Below are 27,591 nucleotides of genomic sequence, written 5' to 3'. Positions count from 1 at the left end.
AATCTTTGGCTCATTTATTTATTGTGATGAATAGCCTAAACCTCTCCCCACTGCTGTTACTAGGTAAGATTTCAGCGTCTTTGTGCTTTAGGAGAGGACTTCACACTTTTGTCTCCATTAACTGAAAGTCAATGCTCAAGTAATTAATGTCTAAGGCATTTTAAGAGTTCTGCATAACTTTTCCTTCCTAACTTTACTAAAAACCTTTTTCCTTCCTAACATTATTAAAAAAAAACCTTTTGTTGCTTGCAGTACAAAAACATTCTAACAATTTCACAGCTGTCTAATGCATTTACAATTGCTAGAGGAGCACCATGTTGCTTTAACATACGTCAGGAAAGTCACCCAGAAATGCAGGGACTCTCCAAAATTGTGATAGTCTTTAACTATCCATACTTTAAATGTTTGCTAGCATATCACCAGATGTTCTAGCAATTATCATGGCCACTATGATACATTATTATTGAGCCAGAAAAGGCAAGTAAGCAACTGAACCTGGTCATCAGATTTAAAGAGAACCAATCAATATTTTAAAAGTCTAGCTCACCTCAAGACCAAGGCCAATACAACCGTACCTCCGCTTACGTATCCCTCCAGTTACGTAAACTTCAGGATACGTAAGCGGCAAACCCAGAAGTATATTTCCGGGTTTTTGCCCAGTGCGCATGCATAGAAGCGATCTACCGCCATGTGCACAGAAGCGGTCTCTCCAGTTGTGAAAACCTTGGGATCTGGCTGGACCTCCAGAACAGATCCCGTCTGCAACCGGAGGTACCACTGTATATATTGTTAGTACAGTATACATAGGAAATTATATTTTTACACAGACCAAATATATATTACATGAATACAGTAATTCTCAAAAGACACTTCACGCTGGAATATTTTTTCACACAATCACAAGTTACCAAGGTATAAATTTATCAGATTTCAGACTCTGGTATGTATTTGGAATGAAAGGAATGAAAAACCACTCAATATCAATTAGGATGAGCAAAGCTGAATTTCTTCCCATCTGGAACTCAACCAGGTTTTATGTGCAGAAGAGAAGTGAATATATGGCAAAGGATTCTGGAGAAGAGCAAGGCACAATCCAGAGAAATTCCCCCTCAGAAGGCCTACTAAAATGGGGGATCTACCCAATAACAAAGTAGTTTTATTATTAACTGTGACATATTTAGCTTTGTAAGCAGCTTTATTTCAGCACAGTTCACTATCTTAAAATACCACCAATTATTCCAATACTCAAGGAAAAAAATCTTGAACGTGTTGGAACAGGTATACCTTTGAAAGATTAGAAACACACAGCGACTGAGTGGAAGCCATTACAGTGTCATTTTGCACATCAAAAAGTCATTTTAAAAGCCCTCACTGACTTCAGGTGTGCCGAAATAAGACCCAGTTTACACCAGCTGAGCCCTAAATCAGTGAAAGTTGAGAACAGCATGAATGGCAGGCCCTATAGACATAAATATTACACTTGCACTCTCTCAGTGGACTCTGACAGCTTTAACATTAGGCTCCATCACACAAAGAACAGTGGTTGTTTATTTCTGACAGCTACATGATTAAAAACCAGTAAACCAGGAAGGCTACAGCAAAGTCTTTTTTTCTTTTTCTTTTTTAGATGTTGGGCTTCTTAAAAAGAGGTGCATGTTTTTAACACAATGATAAATCACGTTTATGACAAAATCTGTCAAAGGTTCACAAACATTCATTTCTGTATCACTGTGTGGTAAGAAGGCACAAGGTTTGATCCACAGGGTTCTAACAACACAAATAGAAGGAATACTTTACAGGTTAAAAGCTCACACTGCAGCATAACGTCATACCTACAAAATTCACTTCTATATACAAAGAACAAAACAAAACCATATAAGATCTGAAGCATCTAGAACCCTTGATTCATCAGGAATATTCCAAATGGGTAACGTAGTGTGAATAGTGAAACCCGTATTGCACTAATCCAGCCAGTTTGTTCCAGATGAGGGAATGTGATTTAACTCTGCCCCCTTTCTGCTACAACTTCATCTTGCATTTCCATGTGTCTGGTCCAGAGTCCTCCACTGAAATGAATAGGAAGCACCCTCATCTGACAGATTTGCAGCTGTCCAACCACACATGGATTTTTGGATCAGCATATAGAACTTCCAGACTATACCAAACCTCCATGCATTTTTGGAAATCGCACGGCATTCTTAAAATTATTTTCAAAATGAACCCCATACAAACCCAGTTTCCAAACGGGCTGAGCTAAATCCAGATTGGCTGGATAAGACAACCAGAGGTGCCAAATTGAATAAAAGATTGCAGGGGTCTAGCTAAGCCCCGCCCTGCATAATCAACCACATGACACAGTGCATATACACTATTTGAATGGAAATGCCCATAAATATATTTTTGTGGGGGCCAAAGCCCCCACGGCACCTAAGGGCTGGTTCCTATGAAAACAACATATGCTTGCAATACAATTAATATGCCAATATTTAGGCATATCTCACTGCTGATCACTAGAAGCTTCTGCCCAAGGAATTAACCACTCAGGGTGACTTCAGCCACCATATCTTAAACTAGCCCTTGAGAATTTCACCATTATTTTGTTGCTGAGATTTGGTGTTCATCTGTGATAAAGATCTTGTGATTTGAAGGGATATTACGATTCCATACTATAATGCTAAATTTCCATTTGGTAAATTGTTCTCTACATCCACCCTCTGTTGAACTTATATGAAAACTGCATCGAAAGTGGCTAACTTGTTCATCACTGCACACCACACGCACTTAGAAATTTTAAGATACTTAAATCCACAAAGCATTTGGGATTCCTTTTACATTCCTTTCGATTTCTAAGCTCACGGAGCACATTGTCAACACTTTTTCAATATAAGGAATTGCTGCTTTATGCTGATTACATTTTTATATTGTTTGCAGAAAATACCATGCCTGGCAGGAATTTTCGCATGCTGCAACACTACTTATTTATTTTGGAAAGAAAAGATTTCTTCTCTAAATTCCAGCTCGCTCTTCATTGAAGCAGTTTTTTCTGCACTTGAGCAGACAGCTCTTTTTAAGATGCAAAATGAAGCTGGTGGAATTGTGCCATCTCATGCCACCAACACACCACTTTGTGGATGACAAAAGATAAGGAACAAGCACAGAAAACTGTTATTTAAAGCGCTGCTTGGGAACTTAGACATTTGCATTTGATAGAAGGGATTTAAATTGTATTAGAAGGCAAGGTGCACTAAACAATTACTGTTTATTACTATGTTGGTTCATTGCCTGAAATGTTACTTATCACACCCTGCAAGTCAAAGAGGAGACAGAGTCTGCCCTATGCACACTGCTGTTTGCCAGCTAACAGAAGGTTAGCCAACCACAGAAAGTGATTTGGGGATTATACATGGGTAAGGATGAGGAATTTCTACCTGCTTTCATATCTCAAATAATCATTAACATTCAACAGACTGTATTATTCTACAACTTTTAGAATTATATAATTAACATGCCCAGGGCTTGTAGGCAGAGACAGGTGAAGCAGAAAAGTGAGGGATATTTGTGGGGCCAAATATTATGGGCAGAAACAGGTGCAACTTCACCCCAAAATTTTGAAACAGTCCAAGTGTTCCATCAGCTACTGCGGTGATAAAAATACAAGGGGAAAGATCTATTCCTGGATGTTTGGTGACGCTCCTCTTTTGTCTTGACATCTATCACTAGGAACTCAACCTATTGCGCAAAGTGATTCTTAGGGAACTACTGGAAAAAGAGTGACCAGAGAGCGAGTACCATTGAATTAAGTGGGACTTAGCTCTGAAATAGACCACACATGGGTTTGCACTATTGATGTAAATGACCACTCAAAGGCTGCAATTCTAAATACACTTACTAGAGAGTAAGCCCCATTCAACACAGTAGGGCTTACTTCTGAGTAAATATCTCTAGGAACAGGATTGTGCTGTAGCAATATTCTATAACAGGCATAGGCAAACTCGGCCCTCCAGATGTTTTGGGACTACAATTCCCATCATCCCTGATCACCGGGCCTGTTAGCTAGGGATCATGGGTGTTGTAGTCCCAAAACATCTGGAGGGCGAGTTTGCCTATGCCTGTTCTATAATAATATCCTACACCTCTGCACACTACATGACCTGTATGGATCATAAGTAATTGTTGGCTATAATGTTTTGCTGGGTTTCATCCACCTTTCTGTAAATTCATCCATATGCTGGAATTACAACTTTTCTGTGTCCACTACACTATCTCCTGGTCCATCTGCAGGAACAATTCAGACCTGGATAACTGAAGGACCACCTTCTAACACAGGATCCTGCTTCAATACTGCATTTGTTATTTTAGGTACCTCTCTGGATCCCACCACCATCCAGCATGAGATGAGTGATGACGAGAGAGGGCCCTTCTGAGTTGTGGCATTCGGCTTATGGAATGCCATCTCCAGGAAGGCTTGCCTGGCACCAAAGTTGATGTCGGTCTGGCACCACGTATTCTTATGTTGAGCTCTATGGAAGATTTGGAAAATAAATAATAATAGTGCCCTGTGATTTCCACTACATGCATCCTGTCAGTTTTGCTGAGGGGTGGTATAAAAATACTTCTAACGGGTTGGACTCCCAAGTCCCATCAGCCTCCGCTGGCTGGCCAATGGTCAAGAATGATGAGAGTTGCAATCCAGCAACACTTTCAGGCCTGTAAGTTACCTGCCCATGCTTTAAATAAATCCATCGACATCTGACAAAATGTAGATGTCTGTACAGAGCTGGTAGAGATAGGAGACTTTTTGAAAGACACAATATAAAATGGAGATAGGCAGGCGGTAATCTTGTGCATTGCGTACCCCTCACACTGTTTTCAGATACATCTGAAACCACCTTTGGGCATCTATTATTTCTATGCTGTAATGATATAAGTATTCCAAAAGGAGTATGTTTACTTCTTTCCTTTCTGACAAGAAGTAGAAGCCAAACACCCCTGCCTCTATAAATTTCTGAATGCCTAAAGAGCAGGCAGCCTGCCCTTATTTGTTAGCATGGGATATACTCAGTGGAAGGCTGGAAAGGTTTCTTCTCAGGGGATGTTTCAAAACTGCTGGTGAACATTTGGTGGCCTTTAGAAGAGAGATGCCCGCTCTGCCAATGCCGCTCTGCCAATACATCCCTTGAGCCTGTAAGAACAGACTCCAAATTTGATCAGTTTGAGGTGCAGAACATTCATAATGTTTGCATTTGGGTGGGTGCACTAGCTGATGTGCTCGAAGCCTTGCTCTTTTTCATATCCAACAATGAACTGATATATCTCTGATGCAGTCTGAAAGGACACTGGGTCCTATTTGATCAAGGGATGATTGGGAGCAAATATAAGGGAAGTGATATACTGCTGACGTAATTAAGCTAAAAGAGGATTACAAATAGAAGCATAATGATTAAAAAATAGCAGAGAGAAAGGAGGAAGATGTAGCCCATCGGTGTGCAGAAGACTGGCACAGTTGGCTTACTTCACCCATGCCTGACAACAACAACAAAAAAAAATTTGCAGGCAAAAACACAAACACAAATCCACTTGATTTTTACAACAAAATCTGGAAGGTCTATTGTTCACATGACAATATTTCAGGTCTTATAAATCAATTCTGAATACTGTATTAGGCTTCTTATGTTCACTCTCCCTCATCCCCAACTCTCATATGTCCTGTAGGTGGTGGTGGTTATTCCAAGTAAGCATTATCATTATTATTGGCTGCTTGTATTGATAATGAATGCAATTCTCTGTTCCCGATAGCAACTTCCTCACTATTCACAACAGTGAACTTACACAATCATCCAGTACACAAAGGTCCATGGCTTCCCCACCACTTGCCCAGAGACCATTGCAAGATCCACAGATTTTCGGTGACATGCTGAATGATATAACACCCCCGAAAAAGAGCCCAACAGATACTTTTCAGTAGCACAGTATTGGAAACACATTGCAACCATAGAACAACTGTTTCCACATGTGCCTCTATTAGTGCTCTAGGCAAGACACATACCTACATGGACAGCGATGTAGTGGAGATGTGTGCAATTTATCCTAATTCAATTGGAAGCCAGATGCTTTAGAAATGGGGAGCCAAAACTACTAACATGCCTATAAATCCCATAAACAAACAATGTACCCTACTTAAAACCCTCCAGATTTTATTTATTTTCCTGTTGAGAGTCCCAGCCTCAGAATTTCACAAACACATATAAAAACAGAGAGAGAGAGAGAGAGAGAGAAACAAACATTTGTTAGACACACAACATTTTCATTACAAATATTGATCTTTTATACTGTTCATTTTCACCTGCATCACTATCAGGAATTTATTTATTCTTTGATTTTGATCCAGAAGCTTTTCGGTACATATTTCGATAGATTTTCTGCAGACTGTCTTCAAAGATTGCTCTGTGGGGTTTGCTTTTATATTCTGCAGCTCGACTAGTCCAATAGTCATCATCATCCAGTTGAACCATGATGCTCTGCCGTATAGATGAACTAGTAATACCCAAAAAACCCCAAACACACATCTATTAAAATGTGATCTTTTGAAAAAGGAAAAGAGTGAAGGACATTTATTATTTGATTACTCTTTAAGTAGCATAGGCACTTGAGTGACGCCTACAAGGTTTGTTTACACGGCTATTTCCAAAATAGACAATATTAAAGAAAACCTGTCCTGACTGCACTTTCTGAGTATGCTCTACAGGTGTCTCACCTCAGAAATATACCTTCTATAGTTTCATAAATATGGAAAGTGACTGCTCAGTGTCATTTCTTTCTATGTGTAGATATGTTTGTATTCACTTGATTAGTTTCTGATACAGTCACTTTGTCAATCACCTCGGCATCTATGAGCCCAAGATTATTTTTATAGGTTTTGATCCACCCAGTCTCCAACACGCACCTGGTGGCTTCTGAGTTTTTTCTTCATGGTGAGATACTGCACCACTGAATTAAGTTACTATTTGGACAGGGCCGATTATATTGGTCTTCCATAACAAGCACTCTGATAGACCCTAGCTACATGCCTGCTATAGTCACCTACCCTAATAGTATGGAATGCTACCATGCGAATAGGCTCCCAAGTCACAGTTTTCTACACTGCTCTCATAAAAAGAGATACTGGTCATTTCAACTAGTAGATGAGTCAGCATCTCCTGGATGGCTTTCGCTGGTCAAGATAAATATCATACCTGCTTGAGAGTTGATTGTGCCCTAAGCACCTTGTCAGCATTTGAGTGCAAGACCCACTGCTTGATTCAAATACCAAGTTTTCCATAATTCTGTCCTGACCTCTAATCTAAGAAGCAGCTTGGAACTTAAGTCCGGCTGAATGCAGATCATTTTTAAATGTAGGTGATAACTTGCATCACAGCAGGCAGCATATGATTTATCCTTTAGATGAGAGACAACTGGATTGACCAGCAGATTAGTTTCATTTTGCTCTGAGGGGAGCAGAGAAGAAGCCAATACTGCTGCTTCTAAACTCTTGTATTGTCTATTTTATTGTAACCTTTTAATTATTGCTTATTGTGCCAATAGTCTTATGTGAGGTCCACCTATTTAAGGTATATTAATACCATAAATAAAACACACACACATATATACATATTTCGTGGATGCTAAAGTGGATGAGAAAAAGGAACTGTTTATCAGTGCTATATAGCCATGTAATGGCCCTTTTAAACAAGACCATGATAAAACTGGCAGGCTTTAGCTTTATATTTGAAGCCCAGCTGACCATGTACTACTTATTAGTAAGGTAAAATGCAGTGAATGGAGGCAGAACAGGAGCACAGGATGAGGAATAGCACCCATAACTCTGGTTCCATAAAATCCAGACTTTTTCACCTAGAACCACAGTCATCATGACAGTCTGAGATACGCTCATGAAAAGCGGCAGCACTTCCTGTGATTTCCACGTCAACATACTGACAATGTCATACTTTTTGAGTGTGCTCACTTTTGGTGCATGGCCATTAGTCATCCCTTCCTCATAAGAAATTCAACAGTGGAACGGACATAGCTACATCCATGTTAGAAAAACGTCAGTCTGCCACCTTAACTGGAAACTATCCTGACAAGTTGAGCTGAAGTGATCTGGGGATTACATGCACAAATCATATTAAGAGCAGGGTAGCTGCACTCAGCTCCACTTTCGGAAATACCTGTCATATACCTGTCACATGCTTTTGTTCCATCTCCTTTAGAGTCCCACAAGTTCCTTTCAAAGTCACTTGCACTTTAAATATTTCAGCATCACGGACCTTCTGTGCAGTCCCAATGGTTTTCAATCATTTACTTTAGTGTGAACATTTGGTCAGCAAAACTACATTCTCCTCTGAACTCTGCCTTGGTACGGTTATTTATGAGGACGCTGGCAGACTTCAAGCTGTCAGAATGTCCTTGAGTCCCTTTCTTTATCCCCAACTCTCACGACTGCTCCACAGAATGTGATGAACCCATCAATACCCAGACCCTACTTGCATATGACATTTCAAAGTCCATCGTTTTCGCTAATGCTGTGGCAGTAGTTGTTGCAGATTCTTTATTCATGCCTGTAGGTCCCAAAATGATCCCCGTGTCCCAAACTATCACCAGACATATGCACATAGCTTTGCTTGCATCAGCTGACAAGACGAGGCTTAGAGTATGAGAGGCAGGGGAGGTGTTGACAGGATAGTAAGAGAAGCAGCCCTGGCTTCTCATATTATTCTGGCAACATGAAAAGGAAGAGAATAGCGGCAGATTAAATCAATAGACTTAAGAGTGCCTAGGGTTATGGTGGGCTGTGCTTCATGTGTAAACCAATTCTGTGCATGGATTGGTTTAGAAAGTTATACAAGTCTAGTTCACTTGTATAATTTATTCCAACTGCAACAGGCATAGATAAGGAGTATTTTGGTAACAATTGCAATGACAGCAGTGAATGGAAAAGCTAAGTATGGACTAGGACAAGGGGGTATAATAGGAATAGGAGCTTTACCTGCTCTGAAGATCACTGTGGCTTAAACGGTCTCTGTCTGAAATGTCTTTCTTCTTATTGGAATCTTCTGTCTTACTTGAGTCTCTTGACTTAGCAGAATCATCTTTTGACAAACAACTCTCATCCTAAGGAATCAATACAAAGATGATAATCTCATGTGACTGAAAAATGCAGCCCTTTAAAAAAAGAAACACAATTATATGTATTTTTATTTCATTAAAAAAATTAAATCTTGATCAAAACGAACACTTAACAGCCACCAGAGACATGAAAACAGTGGCAATGCAGCGTAAGGCAAGCAAACTACTGACTCTTCCATTGACATGCACAGAAGGGGTGGGAACGAGAAAAAAGAAAGGGTAAGGAAGAAAAGGGAGCATCTGGAAATGGGTGGCCAGAGGTCACCATGTGATCCTGTAGAGGACCCAAAGGTACAATGTGTTTCACAAAGCAATTTGTACATAAAGACATAATGTCATGAATAGTTCCATGACAGATACAACGTTCAATGGCAAAAATTGTTCATATATGTTATAAAAGTTATCCCCATGTACTAATGAAAGGAAACATTTTTTTAAAAAGCGGGGGTGGGTGGGTATTTTCTCCATAACACTTTAGGGGGAAACGTACAAACGTTAGCCTTTGCCTTGCACTGTGAGTCCTTAAAATATTTCTCACTCGTTTATGGATCTCTTCTCCATTTACTGTTGCACTCCAGCCAGAACGAAACCTATAATCAAAAGAGAAAAAGGGAAGATTTTAAGCTATGGGACCGTTTGATCTTTAGAAATGGATACAAGGTCAAATGGTTCTCTCTTATGATGGCCTCATTTTATCAAGTGTAAAACTTACTGTTAATTCCAGTAACGTATAGTATATATTCTGCAATGTATGCTACATTAGAGGAATATATTAAGCAAATATTGATTTCTGCATATTCATTATCTAAATTTCTAAAATATTCAAAAAAGAAATATAAGTATTGATGTTTACTAAATGATGGGGCAAAGAGATGTACAGCACAATGCTAAACATGGTTACGAAGCATCATTTCAACATGACTTTGAAGCCAAGTGTGCTTCATTTTCCAACTATCTGATGCATTGTATTTGTCACAAACTGAAGCTTCCTGTAATTGTCACAATATTATCCCTGAGAGGGACAAAGTGAGGACTAATATCGCCCCTTAAAACAAAAAAACCCTGTAAATCCCTATGGACATTTCTTTAGTGAAATGACAAAATAATCCACTAGTGTGCGCTGTGGCATAAGAAATGTTCACTCATCACACACACCTCAATTTTCTACATTCAAAAATTTAGGTATTAATAAAAACAGTATCAGCTCCTTTTTAATTGTCTAATTTTAGACATAACTATAAAACCTAATCCACACTTTAAGCCATTACATTAATATTTACACCACCCAAAGTCACCATACAACAAAGCTAAAGCTAAAATTTAACACCCATAATCTAAATTGAAACCATTTTATGATGTGCAACTCCTACTGGAGTTATTCTCTGAAGCTCATTTTCAAAAAGCAATTTCTTAAAACTATAAATAAACAGAATTTCTAAAGCATAAAGACTCAAATAATGCTTGTGCAAAACCGCCAACTTCTTACATATGGGATTAAGGTGTTGGTAGTTTCTTGCAGTGCTGCCAGAATGGTTGTATTATTTTACTCTGACAAAACCAAATAAACTTCTACAACTGTATTCTTTGTCATACTTCCAATTTTCCTCGGGACTAGCAAACATTCTGCAGTTACATCAGTTTAAATTGTTTATCGATTCCAATAGATTGTATAAACACTTTGGATATATAGCTCGGTGACCTAGAGTAAGCCAGATCAATATAGAACTACTCATAATTCATTTCAAAGATGCTATGTCAAGAGCAATCAACAGAACAAACTATTTTCTGTTGTAATGTAGCTAAAAGCATTTTCCCTCTTTTATAAGGACTTTTAAAAAATGATAAGCAGAATTGTATTTTTCAGCAAAAAAAGTCAAGGAACAAATCCAGAAATTTTATCAATGTGGCCAATCTAAATTTTACATATTCATCAGGATAAGGTAGACAATTTAAGTGAAATCCTATTCATGTCTACTCTGAAGTAAATTCAAAATGAGTCTTACTTGCAGGTAAGTGCCTATATGACCGCAGCCTCAGATGTACAAAAAATAAGATTTGTCCACATGAACTGTTTAAATAGAAGCTTACCACTCTATAGTTTGCAATGGGTATGTATTTTCAGAGACAGCATTTCTAGCAATAAATGCTCAAATCCTCTATTAGCAAGGAATACTAATGTATCTCATATCAACAAAGTTATTATAGGCACATTCTGCAAAAATCATTTGTGGTTCTTAATGTAGTGCTTTCCCCCTGCCATAGTGTATCACAACAAGAAGTGCAATTGCACTTCTGTGGCTTCCATGAAGAATTTATCAGTTTCAAAAGGCAGAGGATTTGTGCTGAGAGGAGAAGGAGGAAAAAACATACAAGGACAAACTATCACAGGGTAAAAATCAATAAAGTACTATAGTAGCAGATGCACATCTACTGAGCAAGCAACTATTGTAGAAAGGGCGGGGGAGAGAAGGGGAGAAATTGCTCCATGGATAACTACAACTGCAAAAGCGAATCTCTGAGAGCTTACCAATGCAATTATGCTCATTAACAAAACCAGATTTAATTTAAACGTAATATGGCCTGGCAAGAGTCATTCAGTACACAAGGAGCACTTTTAGATGCCAAGAAATTAGCCCTGGAATAATCCAATGGAAGACAGCTATATCAAACCATACGAAATCAGAAACAATGCAACAAGAATTAATTAAATCAGAGATTAGATAAAATGAGGTCGCTTATGATTCCCCCTCCCAGTGAATTCAGGCCTGATTTACACATTAGGCTGGGCTTAAGGAGGGAACACAGGAAATGAAGACTCCCTGTGCCTGCTCAGGGGCCTCCCATCCTTCACTTTGTCCCATAATCCTAGAAAGGAAAGAGATTTAGATACCATTTCAGGTTCACCGTGGTCATTCTTGCCAGAAAAAGGGATGTGTTTGTACTGCTTGTAATTTTCTTTCTGGAGGTAAATGCAGTTGGGTGTGCGGTGGAAAGAGTGCTGCTAAAAAGAAAAGCTTTTCTACAGCTTTCTGTCTCCCTATCAACAGCACACTACAGCTTTCCAAGTACAAAATGTTTACCAGCCTGAACACCTGTATTTAAAAGAGTTGCTCATGGCTTGGATACTGGGCCTCCCCACCAAACTACTCACCCAGAAGGCACTGCCACACCACACCCAGTGAGGAGGAAGGTAGCCAATGCCTCCCCTTGCCCACAGAACAATGGACACTATGGTGGAAAAAATGTTCCCAAGTGCTTGTGGATATCCTGCGCTACCATACCAGCTCTTGGAAAGCTGTATGAACAGATCACCTCTGGAAAGCATTAAAAACACAAATGGAGGCTGCCAAACCTACTGCCATTTCAAGTAAAATCACTCCATCTGTTTTGACAAATATTTCACAGTAGTCTGAATATGAAAGGAAGTAGGTTAGAGCATCTGGCATACAAAGAATGATGTGGTGAGCATTACAATAGCCAACCTTCTCAAGAAACACTTTGGAAATCTATTGTTCTGACCTACAGCAGACAAGATCAAGTCTTGATGAACCATATCAGACAAGCTACAGAGGCCAAGAGTAACTGCTCGTGATGAGCTGCACCTTTCCGTTTCTCTAGGCCAGCCAGGCAGTTTTTGATACCTGTCAACTGCAGAACAGACAAGGTCACATCACGCTGGGTGAATCAATCCCCAAGATATGCAGTCCCCTATAACGACAGGAAACTGTAAGCCTCTCTCTATGCCTGTATCACCTCGAAGAATCATTGGCACTCTGCTCACAGCTCCATCTCAATGACTGAGATCCGTAGCTGAGAGAATCCATTTTCTAGCTTACTGAGATGTCTATACGTAAGATGGATATCTGTATCAGACTGCCTTATTTGTAGCTCAGACTCTTATTGTCTTCTAAGGCCACATCTTCACCTCAGTTGCTGCTATTCAGAATCAGCACGAAACAGAGAAGAGCATTGCATGCTTGTTGTGGGAAAATCTTGAGGCAGGACTGTTCAGTTTCTGTTAATTGGTTCTCGTGGGAAACTTGCAGATTCTAGCTTCGCACAATTAACTCAGGCTGGTGTCAATTTACTCTTGGCAGAAAGCCCAGGTCTGCTTGACCTAGAAACTACTCACTCTGATTGGTTAACGACCAGCACTCAACTCTGTTATCAAGGGTTTGCTAGCTCAGTTTGAAGTGAGGTGTTGTTAGGAGTAGAAGTGCTGTGTATGGTTTTGAGAGAGAGAAAGAGAGGGTTTATTTTGCTTTGTTTTGTATGCAGAAACTCTGCTGGTTTTATTTTTTCCTTTTTTAATAAATCCTGTAAATTGTTATTCTGAGTCTAGCTGACTAGTCATTACTGCCGCAACTAGCTTCTTCGCTGTGCAGGAAAACTCTGCTACGTTTGGGCTAAAGCCAATAGGGCTATGCCTGACACTCCAAAGTTCCATGAGGTTATGGGCATTGTGCTGCCAGCCTGAGTTGCGGTGGTGTCAGCATCAACGGCGTTGGTTCCAGTAGTTCCAGAAGTTGTTGTTCCTGTTGGTGCAGCAGATGGACTCTGGCTGGTTCCTGACCGTGGTGAGCTGGTGACGCAGCGGACACAAGGACAACAGCTGCAGCGTGTGAGTGCTGGGTGCTGTGGTTCCTGTTTTCTCTCTCGGTGGTCGTGAGTAGCTGGTTCCGGGTTCCAGGGACATCGCTCTCAAGATGGCCTCACAACCAGTTCAGATGGCTTTTGAGCGTCTGAATGACTCCAATTACTTGCTGTGGTCGGAACGCATGCAGGCAGTGCTGCAGAGGGATCGTCTCTGGCAAGTGGTGAGTAAGTTTCCTGCGAAGCCTGATGATGAAGACCTCGATAAAGACCAAAGAGCAAGGGCCACAATTGTCTTGGGGCTGGAAGATTCCCAGTTGCCGTATGTGAGGGGAATCAAGACAGCTAGAGGTGTGTGGCAAGCACTTAAAGAACTCCATGTGCGTGAGACAGCGGTTTCCAAGCTGTTCATTCGCAAGGCATTGTACAAGGCAATGTTACAGCCTGGGGTTACAATGCAGGAACACCTACACAGTTTACAGTTAAAGTTTGCTGCGCTACAGGAAAGAGACTGTGCGTTAGACCAGCAGGAGAAGGTGGCTATTATTTTGAGTTCTCTCCCGGAAAGCTGGGATAATTTAGTTTTGTCTCTAGAAGGCATGCAGGAGCGTGATTTATCAGTCAGTTACGTTACTGGGCGTTTGATTGAAGAATGGCAGAAGAGGCAAGAAAGGTCGGTGGCTGCAGAGGCTTCTACAGGTGGGCGGTTTGGAAGGAGTTCTCATGCCGTGCCAGAGGTGAAGCAAAAGCAGCGTACCGGTGAGGAGTCAGCGTTTGCTGTTAGGCGTTGTTTCCGATGTGGGTCTTCAGCGCATCTAAAACGACAATGTCCGGAGTTGGTCAAGTCTCAGTTGCCGGTGCAGGAGCAGAGACGAGATCAGCAGCAGCAGCAGCGTAAAAAGAAATTCTTCAAACGAAAACAGTCGGCTCAGCTGGTGACCGGCGAGGTCAAGATTGCTGATGAGAAACAAGCGGTCTGGGTGGTCGATTCAGGAGCATCTCGCCACATCGTAAATTCAGATGAATTGTTTGTTTCCAAGAACTCAGCACAGCGCAGCCAGGTGGCTCTAGCAGACGGAAGTACTTCCGAAGTGATTTCGGGGGGTGCAGTTTTTGTTCCTTGTCTTCGTGAATGCTTGCAAAATGTACTTTGTGTGCCTTCATTAAGGAGCAATCTGATGTCTGTAGATTGTTTGCTAAAAGCTGGGTTTAAAGTGCATTTTGAAGGAGACAGTTGCATTATTAAGAAGGCTGGTGAGATTTTAGGCACTGCTAAGTCAGAGGGAGGCTTGTTTTGGCTTAAAGCAGGATCTCAAGTTGCAGCAGTAGTCAGTAAATCTCAGCCTGCAGTGAATAACAAAGCTATACATGACAACTGTGTGCACTTATTGCATAGGAAAATGGGGCATGCTTGCTGGAAAAGTGTACTAAAAATGTCTGAATTGGCTGATGGAGGTAATTTAAAGAGTTGTAACAAGTACCTTGATTGTAATGTTTGTAAAAAGGTTAAAACCCACAGAGTCTCTTACCCCAGAAGTGACAGAGTTAGTGAGTCACCGCTACAGCTGGTTCACATGGACGTAATTGGTCCATTTGCTGTAAGCAGGGGTGGATCGCGCTTTTCACTAACAATTGTGGATGACGCCACACGTTATTCTTGGGTTTTTCCCATGAAAAATAAGGGTGACGTGTTCACTAAGTTTAAAGGCTGGGTGGCATCAGTGGAAAGATTTCTGTCCATTAAACTTAAAAGGATTCAGACGGACAGAGGTGGCGAATTTATGTCAAATGCTTTTAAAGATTGGTTACAAAAGCGTGGCATTAGGCATAGAAAAACGAATGCTTTTTCCCCAGAGGAGAATGGCGTTGCAGAGCGAAAAAACAGATCTTTACAAGATATGATGTTTGCCATGCTTGACGATGCTGATTTGCCCATGTCTTATTGGGGGGAGAGCATGCTCACCGCGTGTTATCTCCAAAACAGGCTCTTTCATCAAACAATAGGTACAACCCCGTACTTTAAATTGTTTCAGAAAAAACCCAAAATTGACCATTTGCATGTGTTTGGATCAAAAGCCTGGGTATTAATTCCAAAACAAATGAGGAAGAAGGGAGATCCTAAGACCAAACAGTTAGTGTTTGTGGGTTACCAGGAGCTGGGAAAAGGTTTCCGCTTTGCTGAAGGGACAAATGGCATTGTGATCTCCAGGAATGCCAGTTTTTGTGAACATAGTGGCTGGGAGAGACTACATGCCAATACTGAGGTTTGGTTTGAACCTTCCCAGGAGCTTCATGACTCTGAAAGTAGACACAGAGAATCAGAGTCTGAGGGGGAGGAAAGTTCAGATAAGAGCTCTCAAGAAAGTGGAGTTAGCCAAAGACCAGTTGCTATGCAACAAAAGAGAGGTCGTAGTTCTGAGGAGGAAAGTGGGTCAGAAGAAAAATTTTCTCCCAGAAGATCTAAAAGACAAAACAAAGGAGTGCCTCCGGTGCGTTTTTCTCCAGATACTGCAAATGTGTTTAGTGTAAGTGCAGAACCCAAGAGTTTTCAGGAGGTGTTAAAGTTACCAAAAGAGGAGGCAGAGCTCTGGAAACAGGCAATGGAGGAAGAGATGTCCTCTCTGAATGAGCACAAGGTTTTTACACCAGTAGCAGCGCCTGAGGGGGCAAAGATTGTAGGCTGCAGGTGGGTGTACAAACTTAAACCTCTGGTGACAGGAGAGTACAAATACAAAGCTCGTTTAGTCGCTCAAGGATACTCTCAGAGGCCTGGAAAAGATTATGACGAGACTTTTTCCCCTACTGCTAAGGGGGACAGTGTAAGGCTGATTTTAACGCTTGGAGCAAAGAGAAAACTCCTGTTAAACCATTTTGACATTCAGACTGCATATTTACATGCGTCAATATCAGAAGACCTGTATCTTGCCGAACCGCCTGGTTATGAGACAGGTTCCAATAGAGTGTTGAAATTAAACAAAGCTCTATACGGTCTCAAACAGGCTGCAAGATCTTGGAACAAATGTTTCCATGAGGCCTTAGTGTCATTTGGTTTCAAGCAGAGTACAGCTGACAATTGTGTTTATGTACGTGGTACAGGCAGTGATCAAGAGTTTTGTCTGATTTATGTAGATGATGTTTTGTATGCATGCAAAACAGATAAACAAACTAAAAGGTTTGCCAAACAATTGTCCAGTAAGTTCAAAGTGAAAGACTTAGGCCCGGTTAGGACATATCTAGGGTTGGAAGTGTGCTGGGCCCAAGATGGCAGCTGCCTAATTAGTCAGCAGAACAAAGTTAAACAACTACTGACTACATACAGGATGCAGGATTGCAAAGGGGCAGTGGTGCCTATGGATCCAGGTTTCATAAAAACACTTCATATAGATGAGAGTCCTGAATTTGAACATCCTGATGTATATCATTCTGTAATTGGAAGTTTATTGTATCTAGCACAGTGGTCCAGACCTGATATTAGTTATGCAGTAGGCATATTAAGTAGATTGGTCTCAAAACCCACACTAAATGCCTGGAAAGGGGTAAAACAAGTTCTGAGATATCTCAAACAGACAATTGGCTATATGTTACAATTAAATTCTTCAGAGGATGAAATGTTGAGTTGCTACTGTGATAGTGACTGGGGAAATTTGCCGGATAGAAAATCTGTCACAGGACTAGTCATAATGGTCGGTGGAGCTTTAATCAGCTGGCGGTCACGCAAGCAAGACGTTGTAAGTGTGTCATCAACGGAATCAGAGTACGCCGCATTGAGTGAATTGTGCAACGAGGTGATTTATTTCAAGCATTTGTTAGCAGATTTAAATGTAAATTGTGGAGAACCAGTACAAGTTTACATTGATAATCAAGCTTGTATAACCTTAAGTAAAACAGAGGGTTTCAAATCGCGTTCCAAACATATCTCTGTAAAATACCAAAATGTACGTTGCTGTGTACAAGACAATGTAATCACCTGTACTTATGTATCAAGTGAAGAAAATGTAGCAGATGTGTTAACTAAACCATTGGCAAAGATAAAGAACAAGCGAATGTGCAAGGGTTTAGGTTTGCTGGAAAAATGATCTCCTACATAGGTGTATTTGATGTTAATTGTTCAGCAGAATCTGTGAGGGGGTGTTCAGTTTCTGTTAATTGGTTCTCGTGGGAAACTTGCAGATTCTAGCTTCGCACAATTAACTCAGGCTGGTGTCAATTTACTCTTGGCAGAAAGCCCAGGTCTGCTTGACCTAGAAACTACTCACTCTGATTGGTTAACGACCAGCACTCAACTCTGTTATCAAGGGTTTGCTAGCTCAGTTTGAAGTGAGGTGTTGTTAGGAGTAGAAGTGCTGTGTATGGTTTTGAGAGAGAGAAAGAGAGGGTTTATTTTGCTTTGTTTTGTATGCAGAAACTCTGCTGGTTTTATTTTTTCCTTTTTTAATAAATCCTGTAAATTGTTATTCTGAGTCTAGCTGACTAGTCATTACTGCCGCAACTAGCTTCTTCGCTGTGCAGGAAAACTCTGCTACGTTTGGGCTAAAGCCAATAGGGCTATGCCTGACACTCCAAAGTTCCATGAAGGACTCCTTTTAGTCCCATTTCAAATGCAGTCCAGATTCATCAGTAGGGACCTTTCTAGCCTCTCCTTAACTGGAAATGACTCAGAGGTCAAGGAATGTGGGATTTCGTTTGTCATTTCTCCCGTCTCTTAGTTCAGTTCGGGAAGCAAAGAAAACTACAAGTTTCACCATCCCTGACAAAAAAAAAACCAATGCTTCCAAGTCATTTCCAGTTAATGGAGATGCAAGAAAAGTGTTTCCTGTTGCTAGTTACCTTCCTGCTTTGTTCTTAAATGTGTTTATTTGGAAGGGGGAATTGCTGGTGGAGAGCTTGGAGGAAAAAAGATTTTTTATTTTTACAGGTGAGCTAGGGATAGTTGTCCATTCTTGGTAGAAGTTATGTTCCAATCCATAGTCTCAGCCAGAACCTCAGGTACCAGCTGAGATGGAAACATTTCTAAAAGGTCTCCAGGGCATGTCTCTTTGCAGTGGGATCTGGGCCTGTTCCAAAATTGGCATGAGGCACACTGCAGGCGGTGTAGACACTTCCCCAGGAAGCACAACACTCACCATGAGACCTCAGGAGTGATGAAGAAGTAGCACTATCACCTTTCACTTGCTACATCTGAAGCTCCAGACATGCATACATGTCCAGAATGAATAGCAGAATCTATTTTAAATCTCACAATCATTCGGGAGTTTTGAGAAAGAGAAATGAATAGATTCTGCAAAACCGTTTGGGAACAGAATCAAGTGCTTCCACCATTCCTAATTCCTCTGCAGTCTGTGTCAGATATCTGCAACAAAATCATAGCAATTCAATTCAGATTAACTTATATAATACCTTTCTACATTACAGTGCCCAAGGCACTTTACAACCATAGAAATGACAAAAATGTACAGAAAAAGTCACATTGTAATATTTTGAATGGTTCTGACAATTTTTGAATTTTGAACGGAATGACAATTTTTAAAAACAAAACTAAAGAATCTGTTTTGCATGTAAGTTAATATCCACAATGTAACATGCGTAATGTCACCTCATCTGTTACAAACAACCAAGACAACATCAGCAAAAATAAAATAATACAAAACGCCAGAGACCAAATGCAAAACAAACATTCCACTATCCAATGGAATCTGCCCACTCACAACAAGGTGCCCATGCCACTCAGACCACTTCCATACAGAGAGCACATTGCCATCCACTCCAAAGAGTCAGGATTAATACGACTGTAGCTGACACTGCAGACCTTGGTGCCATGGCGTCAACAACAGGCAAAGAGCCACAGAACAAGAGCTCAAGTAGCTCTCAAGTGAATAAAATACCTGTAAGGTGGGAGAGGCAAGACAGGCAAACTCAGCTTCCAGTGTGAAAGTGTTTCCACTTGGTGTTCCCTCCCCATCAGCCTCTTGCAGTCAGAAATGCAAGCCACTGATGAAGCTGAGAGGAAATTTGGAATGTGATAGATGACATATAATTGTCCTGCTGAAAGTGGCTGACTGTTTTAACCCTCAACACTGAACTGAATAGTACTGTACATACAATGGGAATTAAAGGCATTTATGAAATGAAGGTAACAGCGTTCCTCAGGTGGACTGTACCAGTAGGAGTACTTGAATAGGGTCAGCTACTTTGCATCTCAACTCTGGAATATCAATGCCAAATTAATATGCCAATTAGATGCCAATGTTGCCGCATGGCTTATATATCACTACACGGGCATACTGCTAGAGACACTTCATCCTAAGATTTTAATTCTCACCATACCAGAAATGTGCCAATACGCCAACAAACCTTAAGTTGTTAACTTATCGGTAAAAACCACCTGAAATACTAAAAATACAGGTAACACTGAGAAGACAGCACATTTGTTCAGATTTTGTGGATAAATGACATTACCTTTCTCTAAGAGACAAGCAATTAAACACAGGAGTTGAGTAATACTTCTGCAGTTGTGGAGGTGCTGAATGCATTAGCAGTTGAGTTGAATGGAGCTGCCTACCAGCTATACTCGAAATCAAGTGCTCATCGTAAGCGTGAGAAAAACTATGAAGGTCTTTGTCAGAATGTGACCTGGTAGCCTGCCGGAAACAAAAAAAAAGAGGAGCATAATTTTAAAGAAAGATACATAGTATGTTTAACATCTTGGCTATACCTGAGTACTACAGTACTGAGTATTGCAGTACAATGAAAACATGGTTTTTGTATATTAAAACTCTGAAGCAGCAGAAATAGCTAGAACACTACAACAAAGGACTCACAGTCCTTTGCACCCTAAATGCCATCTCTCAGGTCATCCACATATTTGAAATTTCCACTTCAGATTTTGAAAATTCTGGTGACTGCCTGAAGGATATTTTATTTAATTTCTTCAAGGTAAGGGGTTGTTCCCAGCATATTTGTCTTATTAGTGCAAGGACTTCCATTTGCACAACAGGCCTTCCTCTCTTCTTCCTGTGCAAACCCGCACCCTGAACAGATGGAGGGGGAAGTTCCACTGCATAGGCAGAATTGTGCTAATGGGATGACTGCTGGATGCAACCCTAAGACAAAAGTGTTGGCCATATTTAGTAAAATGTCACAGTAAATGAGATTCTACCAAGATTTAGATGCAATGAAAATGAAATAACATGCCTTCAAATAAAATCCTTTTTTGAGATTTAAGCAATGAATGGCAGGATTGCCCAAGTCAAGATAGGATATAAATTTTAAAACAGTGTGCTTGTCTCAAGGTGCCTAACTTCAACATATATCTAAAATAAACACGTTATAAAAACAGTTTAGAAAATACAAAAACAAAGCAGAAACCTCTCAGGCCACAGGCATGCCAGAATGTAAACATTTTGAGCTGGCATCCATCAGAGAGAAAGCCAGATAGAAGGATCTCCCGAAGTTCCACAGCCCTACGGAAGTGAAGCCCCTTGCCTGTGTTACTGCCTACTGAAATTTGAATGGTGCTGGAACGCAGAAAAATGGCCTCTTCCATTGTCCTAGGACAGAGGACAAGAACGTATGGGAAGAAACAGTTCCTTAAATATTTTGGGTCCAAGCTGCTCAGGTCTTTAGAGGTGATAACCAACCCTTAAAATTGAGCACAGAAATGACTCAACTGTCAAGGAGATTGAAGTTTAGGCAGATACTCACTTTACTCCAATCATCCCTGCCAAACTCCTCCAACTACACAATATTTTCACAACACCTTTACAAGCTGCAGTTGATGGAGCAGTTCTCTGAAACCAGCATGGAAATGCAGCAGGATAGCAGGAGGAAGGATCAGTCCATCAGTTTTGTGCTGGTTCACTTGTTAGAAGGCACAGGGGTTTTTGTTTTTATTATTCTGTTACAGGGCTAGTAACTCGTGTTTTCATGCTGGCCATAGAGAACAGGACTTCTCCTCCTCCATTGCCACCATGGAAACACAAGTGATAAGCCTCTTAAAAGGTAAAGGTAAAGGTACCCCTGCCCGTACGGGCCAGTCTTGACAGACTCTGGGGTTGTGCGCCCATCTCACTCTATAGGCCGGGGGCCAGCGCTGTCCAGAGACACTTCCGGGTCACGTGGCCAGCGTGACATCGCTGCTCTGGCGAGCCAGAGCTGCACACGGAAACGCCGTTTACCTTCCCGCTAGTAAGCGGTCCCTATTTATCTACTTGCACCCGGGGGTGCTTTCGAACTGCTAGGTTGGCAGGCGTTGGGACCGAGCAGCGGGAGCGCACCCCGCCGCGGGGATTCGAACCACCGACCTTTCGATCGGCAAGCCCTAGGTGCTAAGGCTTTTACCCACAGCGCCACCCGCGTCCCTGATAAGATAAGCCTCTTAGCAGGGATTAAATATTTTTGCAGGCTTATTCACAAGGCTGTCCTAAGAGCCACTATGCATGATGGTGAATTGATTGTGTCCAATAGATCAGTGTTCCCAAACCTTGGGTCTCCAGCTGTTTTTGGACTACAACTCCCATCATCCCTCGCTAGCAAGACCAGTGGTCAAGGATGATGGGAATTGTAGTCCGAAAACAGCTGGAGACCCAAGGTTGGGGAACACTGCAATAGATCATTTAGGCAGCAAGCCTAACCAAGTCTACTCAGAAGTAACTCCTACTGAATTCATTGGGGCTTAGTCCCCAACAAGTGGAGTTAGGATTGCAGCCTTAGTTGTGAATCATCACCAGAATCCTCATTTATAAAGAGGTCACTCTGACACTGGCATAAGTCAGTGTCCAACAATCAATGTATGCAATGACATTTATCTTGAGGAGAGCTGGGACAGTCCTTTGAGTTAGGACTTGGAAAGTTGCAGCTGACAATACTTGGCTAGATAGATTCATCTAGGCAGCTTCAGATTTTACGTGTTCATTGCAGCAGTCAATTTTTCCTCAAAATTTGTGAGGCTATCATATTTTAACAACGCAAAATATAGAATTGTCAATGGTAAGGAAATAACATTATACAGCAGGAAGCCACTCAGCGAAGATAGTTTTACTCAGCTCATCACATTCAGCTTTAATTATGCAACCTCCTTTTCAGTACTTACTTTTCGATTCTTGGGTCTATAACTGCCAAGAAGGGTAGGATCTAAAAAATAAAATAAGATAATGTCTAATTTGCAAATACGTGTCTTTGCTTTTATAGTGCGCATTTATAATACCAATGTTCAAAAAGTCCCCAAAGTATTAGTCCTACTGCACTACCTTCAACTGCAACCTCTGAGAACAGGGGCTTGTTTGATTACCACACAGTATTAATGGTAACTGAGCACATAAACTGTTTGGACAGTGAAATAATTTAGAGTTTGGGACATAATTAGTTATTCAAACCAATGTATCAGTCTCTGGATGCGTGAATGCTTCAGCAGTGTAAAACACTTGGGATAAAACATGATACTTCCATTGAAATATCTCTGCTGAATAGATTTTCCACATAAGACAACAGCTTTTCTGGTTCAATTTTTCTGGGATGTGTTAATCTTCCTTCCATTCTTCAAATGAAGCTCCTTACAAAAGAGCATCATTTGGGAAATGAACTAAATATTCTCTTATAAGGATTTTTCAGGACCAACAGGAAGCAACTCCACAAAAGGGTCCCAGAAAATTAATAGGAAAAATAAGCACAATAATGTTTGTTTTCGTATCTAAGCCTTCCCTTTTACTGTCATGGGATCCTGTTAAGAGTTTTTCACCCCATGGCAGGTCTGTTTCCCCAGTGGAGAGAAGGATTCTGTCTTCTCCGCCCACTGCTCCATGCTCTCCTACAGGCTGTTGTCATCTCTATTCCCTCACAGAAGGGGAAAAAAATCCCTGTCAACTTTTCTTTCCCACTCTGGGTCCTTTTAAGTAACAACCCTTCACCCTTATAGTCCCACTGTAAGGCCAAGTCCCACTCTTGTACATGCAGAGAGAGAATCGGTTTCTATTCCCCTAGCCTCACCAACTCTCTCCAGGCCTCCTAAAAATCCACAGAAGATTTATTCTCCTTCTTTTCCCCAGGTACCCCAACTTCTAGGTGACCTCATTTGTTAACACCAGGAGCCACAACTGAGCCTCCACACTGGAGCAGCTGGGAGGCAGCAGCAGAAATGAGCCAGCCCTATAAGACAGGCATAGGCAAACTCGGCTCTCCAGATGTTTTGGGATTACAACTCCCATCATCCCTGACCACTGGTCCTGTTGGCTAGGGATGATGGGAGTTGTAGTCCCAAAACATCTGGAGGGTTGAGTTTGTCTATGCCTGCTATAAGACATCAGCAGCGTATTAATAAAATCTCGCTGGAAGCAACCTAAAGCCAATACAGTACTAACAATCAAGATCAGCTTTATTTGTTAGCTTACATTATTATTAGCATTTATATGTATTTCCATCCAATTTTCTGACCAAAATCCTGCTTACAGGTAAAAAACCACATATATAAAAATATTAGAAACAATGTTCATTTTTTTAAAATTAAAAAAACCTCATTCATTAGTAATTATCACTTAACACAGCACAGAGGTAAAAAAGTAAGTTCACAACAAATAGCAATGGATTGGGTCTCTACTGTAACACCTCAGGAGTCACAGTATTAGGCTGCAATTCTATACACATGAGGTAGGGAACCTCTGATCCTTGGGACTGTATCAACACCACACTCCCCGCCCCCACATTAATAGGGGGTATTAATTGACTTGGATAGAAAAGGCAAACTTGCAGTTAATATGCATGAAACTAATTGGCTGCCTTAGTCCTAAGGTCTGAAATGTATGTACCAATAAAATAATGGGTCACCATATCAAGTAAATTTGGACTTGTGGATCAAAAAAGGTTGGGAACCACTGCTGTAAAGGATTACATAGGACCTCTTTTTCATGTTACTGTTAGGTTCATGGGCCATTAGGTTAACACTGAAAGCCTGTGGACGTGTGGGAGAAATTCCTGTCTCAGCAACTGCCCATACTGGTATATAATAAAGTAACTCTGACATTTTTAAAAGATATAAATCTTGCTGCATGAACTCTTCTGGCATGACTGCAAGCTTGTGACATGGGGGAAAGCCATGCTGGGCAGCCTCCATGCCACCCAGCAGAACAGGGAGAGACAGAAATTCTGGGTACTAGGAGAGTTAACATGAGAATGATGTGATGCACCAAAGTTCAAGCCACACTGCAAACAAGGATGTGGATAATATTATCTTACGTGGAAAGGTTCTTCTCTCAAGCGGAACGGTTCACAGAGGGAAATTACGTTCCACCCCGGGGATGATCTACAAAGAAAAGGGCTCTCTTATCTGATGCTCTACCCTGAGACTCTTAAACAATAATTGAGACCTCGTTTTTGATCCCTAGAGACTATGACACACAAACAAAAATCCATATAAAAGTATGCACAAATGCCAAAAACCTAACAGAAATGTTTCAAAGCAGTATAGTGCCTTAATTGCAAATGAACATGACAGGTGGTAACACCGCGAGAGAACGCGATATGGAATTGCAATGGCTTTCAACACGGCTTTTCTCTAACAGGTTCCAACTCTAATCCATGGATTACTGGAAGCAACAGAGCAGATAATCCAAGGGGTGTAAATGGGAAATAAGAGATCATAAGCTCAGTAAGACTTCCTGAAAACACAGTCAGCAGTGAAGGCTGACTTTAGAGGAGTATGGGGTTGTATTTCTAAAGTCAAGTGAGAGATATGAAACACAAAATGTCTAGATTGTAAGGAATGAGGCAAAAAGATTTGTAGACTCCCCAGTCAGGAAGATGGTACGTATCAACAAGGAATACACAAGTAGTATTTGCTCCTGTTAAAAAGCTAAGATCTTTTAGAATTATCTCATCACTAGCAATATTTACAAAAATGTGTTATGCTGTTACCAAGAATGTAAGGAATCAGATACTGGATTTTTAAAATGAACTAGAACAGAGACAAAATTCAGGCCACTGTAGTAATTACACATTGTAAAATATAAACATGTTTGTGTCTATAATTGCACACATCTTTTGTATACAAAAAAAGTGCTTACCGTAGGTTGTCTCGGGCCAAGCATCTTTTATATTGTCCTTAGGACGGCACCAAGTAAAAACATCAGGTGAAGCTGACAGCTGTTCTGGCTGAAAAATAAATAATTTTTTAAGTGTTTTATTTATGGTGTAAAATGTGTGTCTGTATGCAGTGACCCAGTTTGGACATACAAACAATGGTTTATTGTTCAATGCATGAGTGCTGGACTCGTGCACTCCTCCTTACCCTACGGCCTTGCCATAAGGTTAGTCGCTTATGCTTCCATTGCTGTTTAATTGCAGCTTAGTTTTACATCTGAATCCTAAACTATGATTAATCTAAAGTATGGTTTATGGAAACAAGCCAGCTTCCTGGTTTGAAGTTGGCTTGTTTCCATAAGCTGCAGTTAAGACCAACCACAGTTTGTCTAGGTTCAGACATATCACGTAATTATGATTAGCTAAAAACAGAAGTGCAAGCTATTAGACTTCCATATTCCCAGCCCTGCCAAATTATATTATCATTACCTCAGTTTGTCATACACACTTGTTTGTCATTATGTCTAAATAATGCCTTTTTAAAGTGCCTTATTGAAAGAATCAAAGACATTACAATTTACACATTATATGATATTTAGGAAGAAAATAGTTGGAAATCCATTGGATACACTTTCAAACCCAGAAATATGTGTGGCCTGAGGCCTTCATTTGGCCATGCACATCACAATCCTGGTTAACAAAATCATGACATTAGACATTTCTCCAGAATTATTATTTTTTATAGTTTTCCTTGTTTTACAAATGTAGCCTAATTAAAACACACACACATAAACATAAGGGCTTTAGCCCTTTTAGAACTTTCAGCTACTATCAAGCAGAATTTATACAACCATTGTGCTATCCAGTGCAGTGGGAAAATAGACACACAAATAATTCAACATGGCACTCATGAAATAACAGGTTCTTTGTCAACTGCCAGCATCAACAAAATAACTTGAGTAGTGAATTATTTTACATTTAGAGCGCTTAGGAGAAAATAAGCAGCCACAAAGAGAAAGAGCTGAATGAAAGGCTTCTTAGAGTAACTGTGAACAGAAAGATTTGCTCCTGGCTTAAATTGGAATTGCTGTAGGGCATACATACACGTCGAACTACAAATGGAGGTCTATCCGATTCTTTTCTGAAATCAAAAGGTCCTAGGTCTAGATGGGCCAGGCGTTGTCTAAGTTGCTGAAGCTCACACATTCGCCTTTTTGTGTAAGGAGATGGAGATCGAGAAAGAGAGGCTACTGTGGGCTGCTCATACGTTTTTGCTGCTAGGCCCTGCCTGTTCCTCTCAAGTGAGGGAGGATTCTTTTTTGGTGACCTTATCTGTGGCGTCCCATCTTTGGATGAACGTTGCTGCTGGTCTAAGTTATCCTGAATTGAAGAGAGTCAATAAGAAAGAATGAACGGCTTCACAGAATATGTCCTCACTATCAACAACACAGCATTCAACAATTATATTGCTTTTAACACACAAAATCTCCAGAACAAACTTCAAAACCTCAAGATCACACACAGCTTCGTTCTTGGAGGTGTCTCATTCTTCCCACTCTCTGCTTCTCTTCTATTCTTAGTTCACCTGCCCTACAAGAACATTGAACCATATTCCACCGCCTAGAAAAAAGAAACACTCTGATGCTCCTCTCAGAGGAGTTTCCTCCACCATTACAGTGGTACCTCGGGTTAAGTACTTAATTTGTTCCGGAGGTCCGTTCTTAACCTGAAACTGTTCTGAAGCACCACTTTAGCTAATGGGGCCTC

At 40.8% G+C, this 27,591-nt stretch overlaps 1 protein-coding gene across 4 annotated transcripts in view; it reads right to left on the bottom strand.

Annotated features, from left to right (window-relative positions):
* The window catches only part of SPATA6 (spermatogenesis associated 6), a 38,898-nt gene continuing 11,307 nt past the window's right edge, over positions 1-27,591 (bottom strand). For 3 of the 4 annotated variants that reach the window (XM_028733540.2, XM_028733543.2, XM_028733542.2), the window contains 7 exons: positions 26,929-27,204; positions 25,809-25,896; positions 22,847-22,887; positions 20,215-20,396; positions 9,656-9,755; positions 9,026-9,150; positions 1-6,534 (listed from right to left, as the gene is read on the bottom strand). In XM_028733540.2, the coding sequence (XP_028589373.2) occupies positions 6,363-6,534; positions 9,026-9,150; positions 9,656-9,755; positions 20,215-20,396; positions 22,847-22,887; positions 25,809-25,896; positions 26,929-27,204 (984 nt within the window). In that variant the 3' untranslated portion in view covers positions 1-6,362. The remainder of the gene's footprint in view (positions 6,535-9,025; positions 9,151-9,655; positions 9,756-20,214; positions 20,397-22,846; positions 22,888-25,808; positions 25,897-26,928; positions 27,205-27,591) is intronic. The other variant, XM_028733544.2, reaches the window with a different exon arrangement.

Source organism: Podarcis muralis, chromosome 5, assembly GCF_964188315.1.
Source record: "Podarcis muralis chromosome 5, rPodMur119.hap1.1, whole genome shotgun sequence".
NCBI classification, from domain to species: domain Eukaryota; kingdom Metazoa; phylum Chordata; class Lepidosauria; order Squamata; family Lacertidae; genus Podarcis; species Podarcis muralis.
This window is presented reverse-complemented; position numbering and strand designations above follow the sequence as displayed.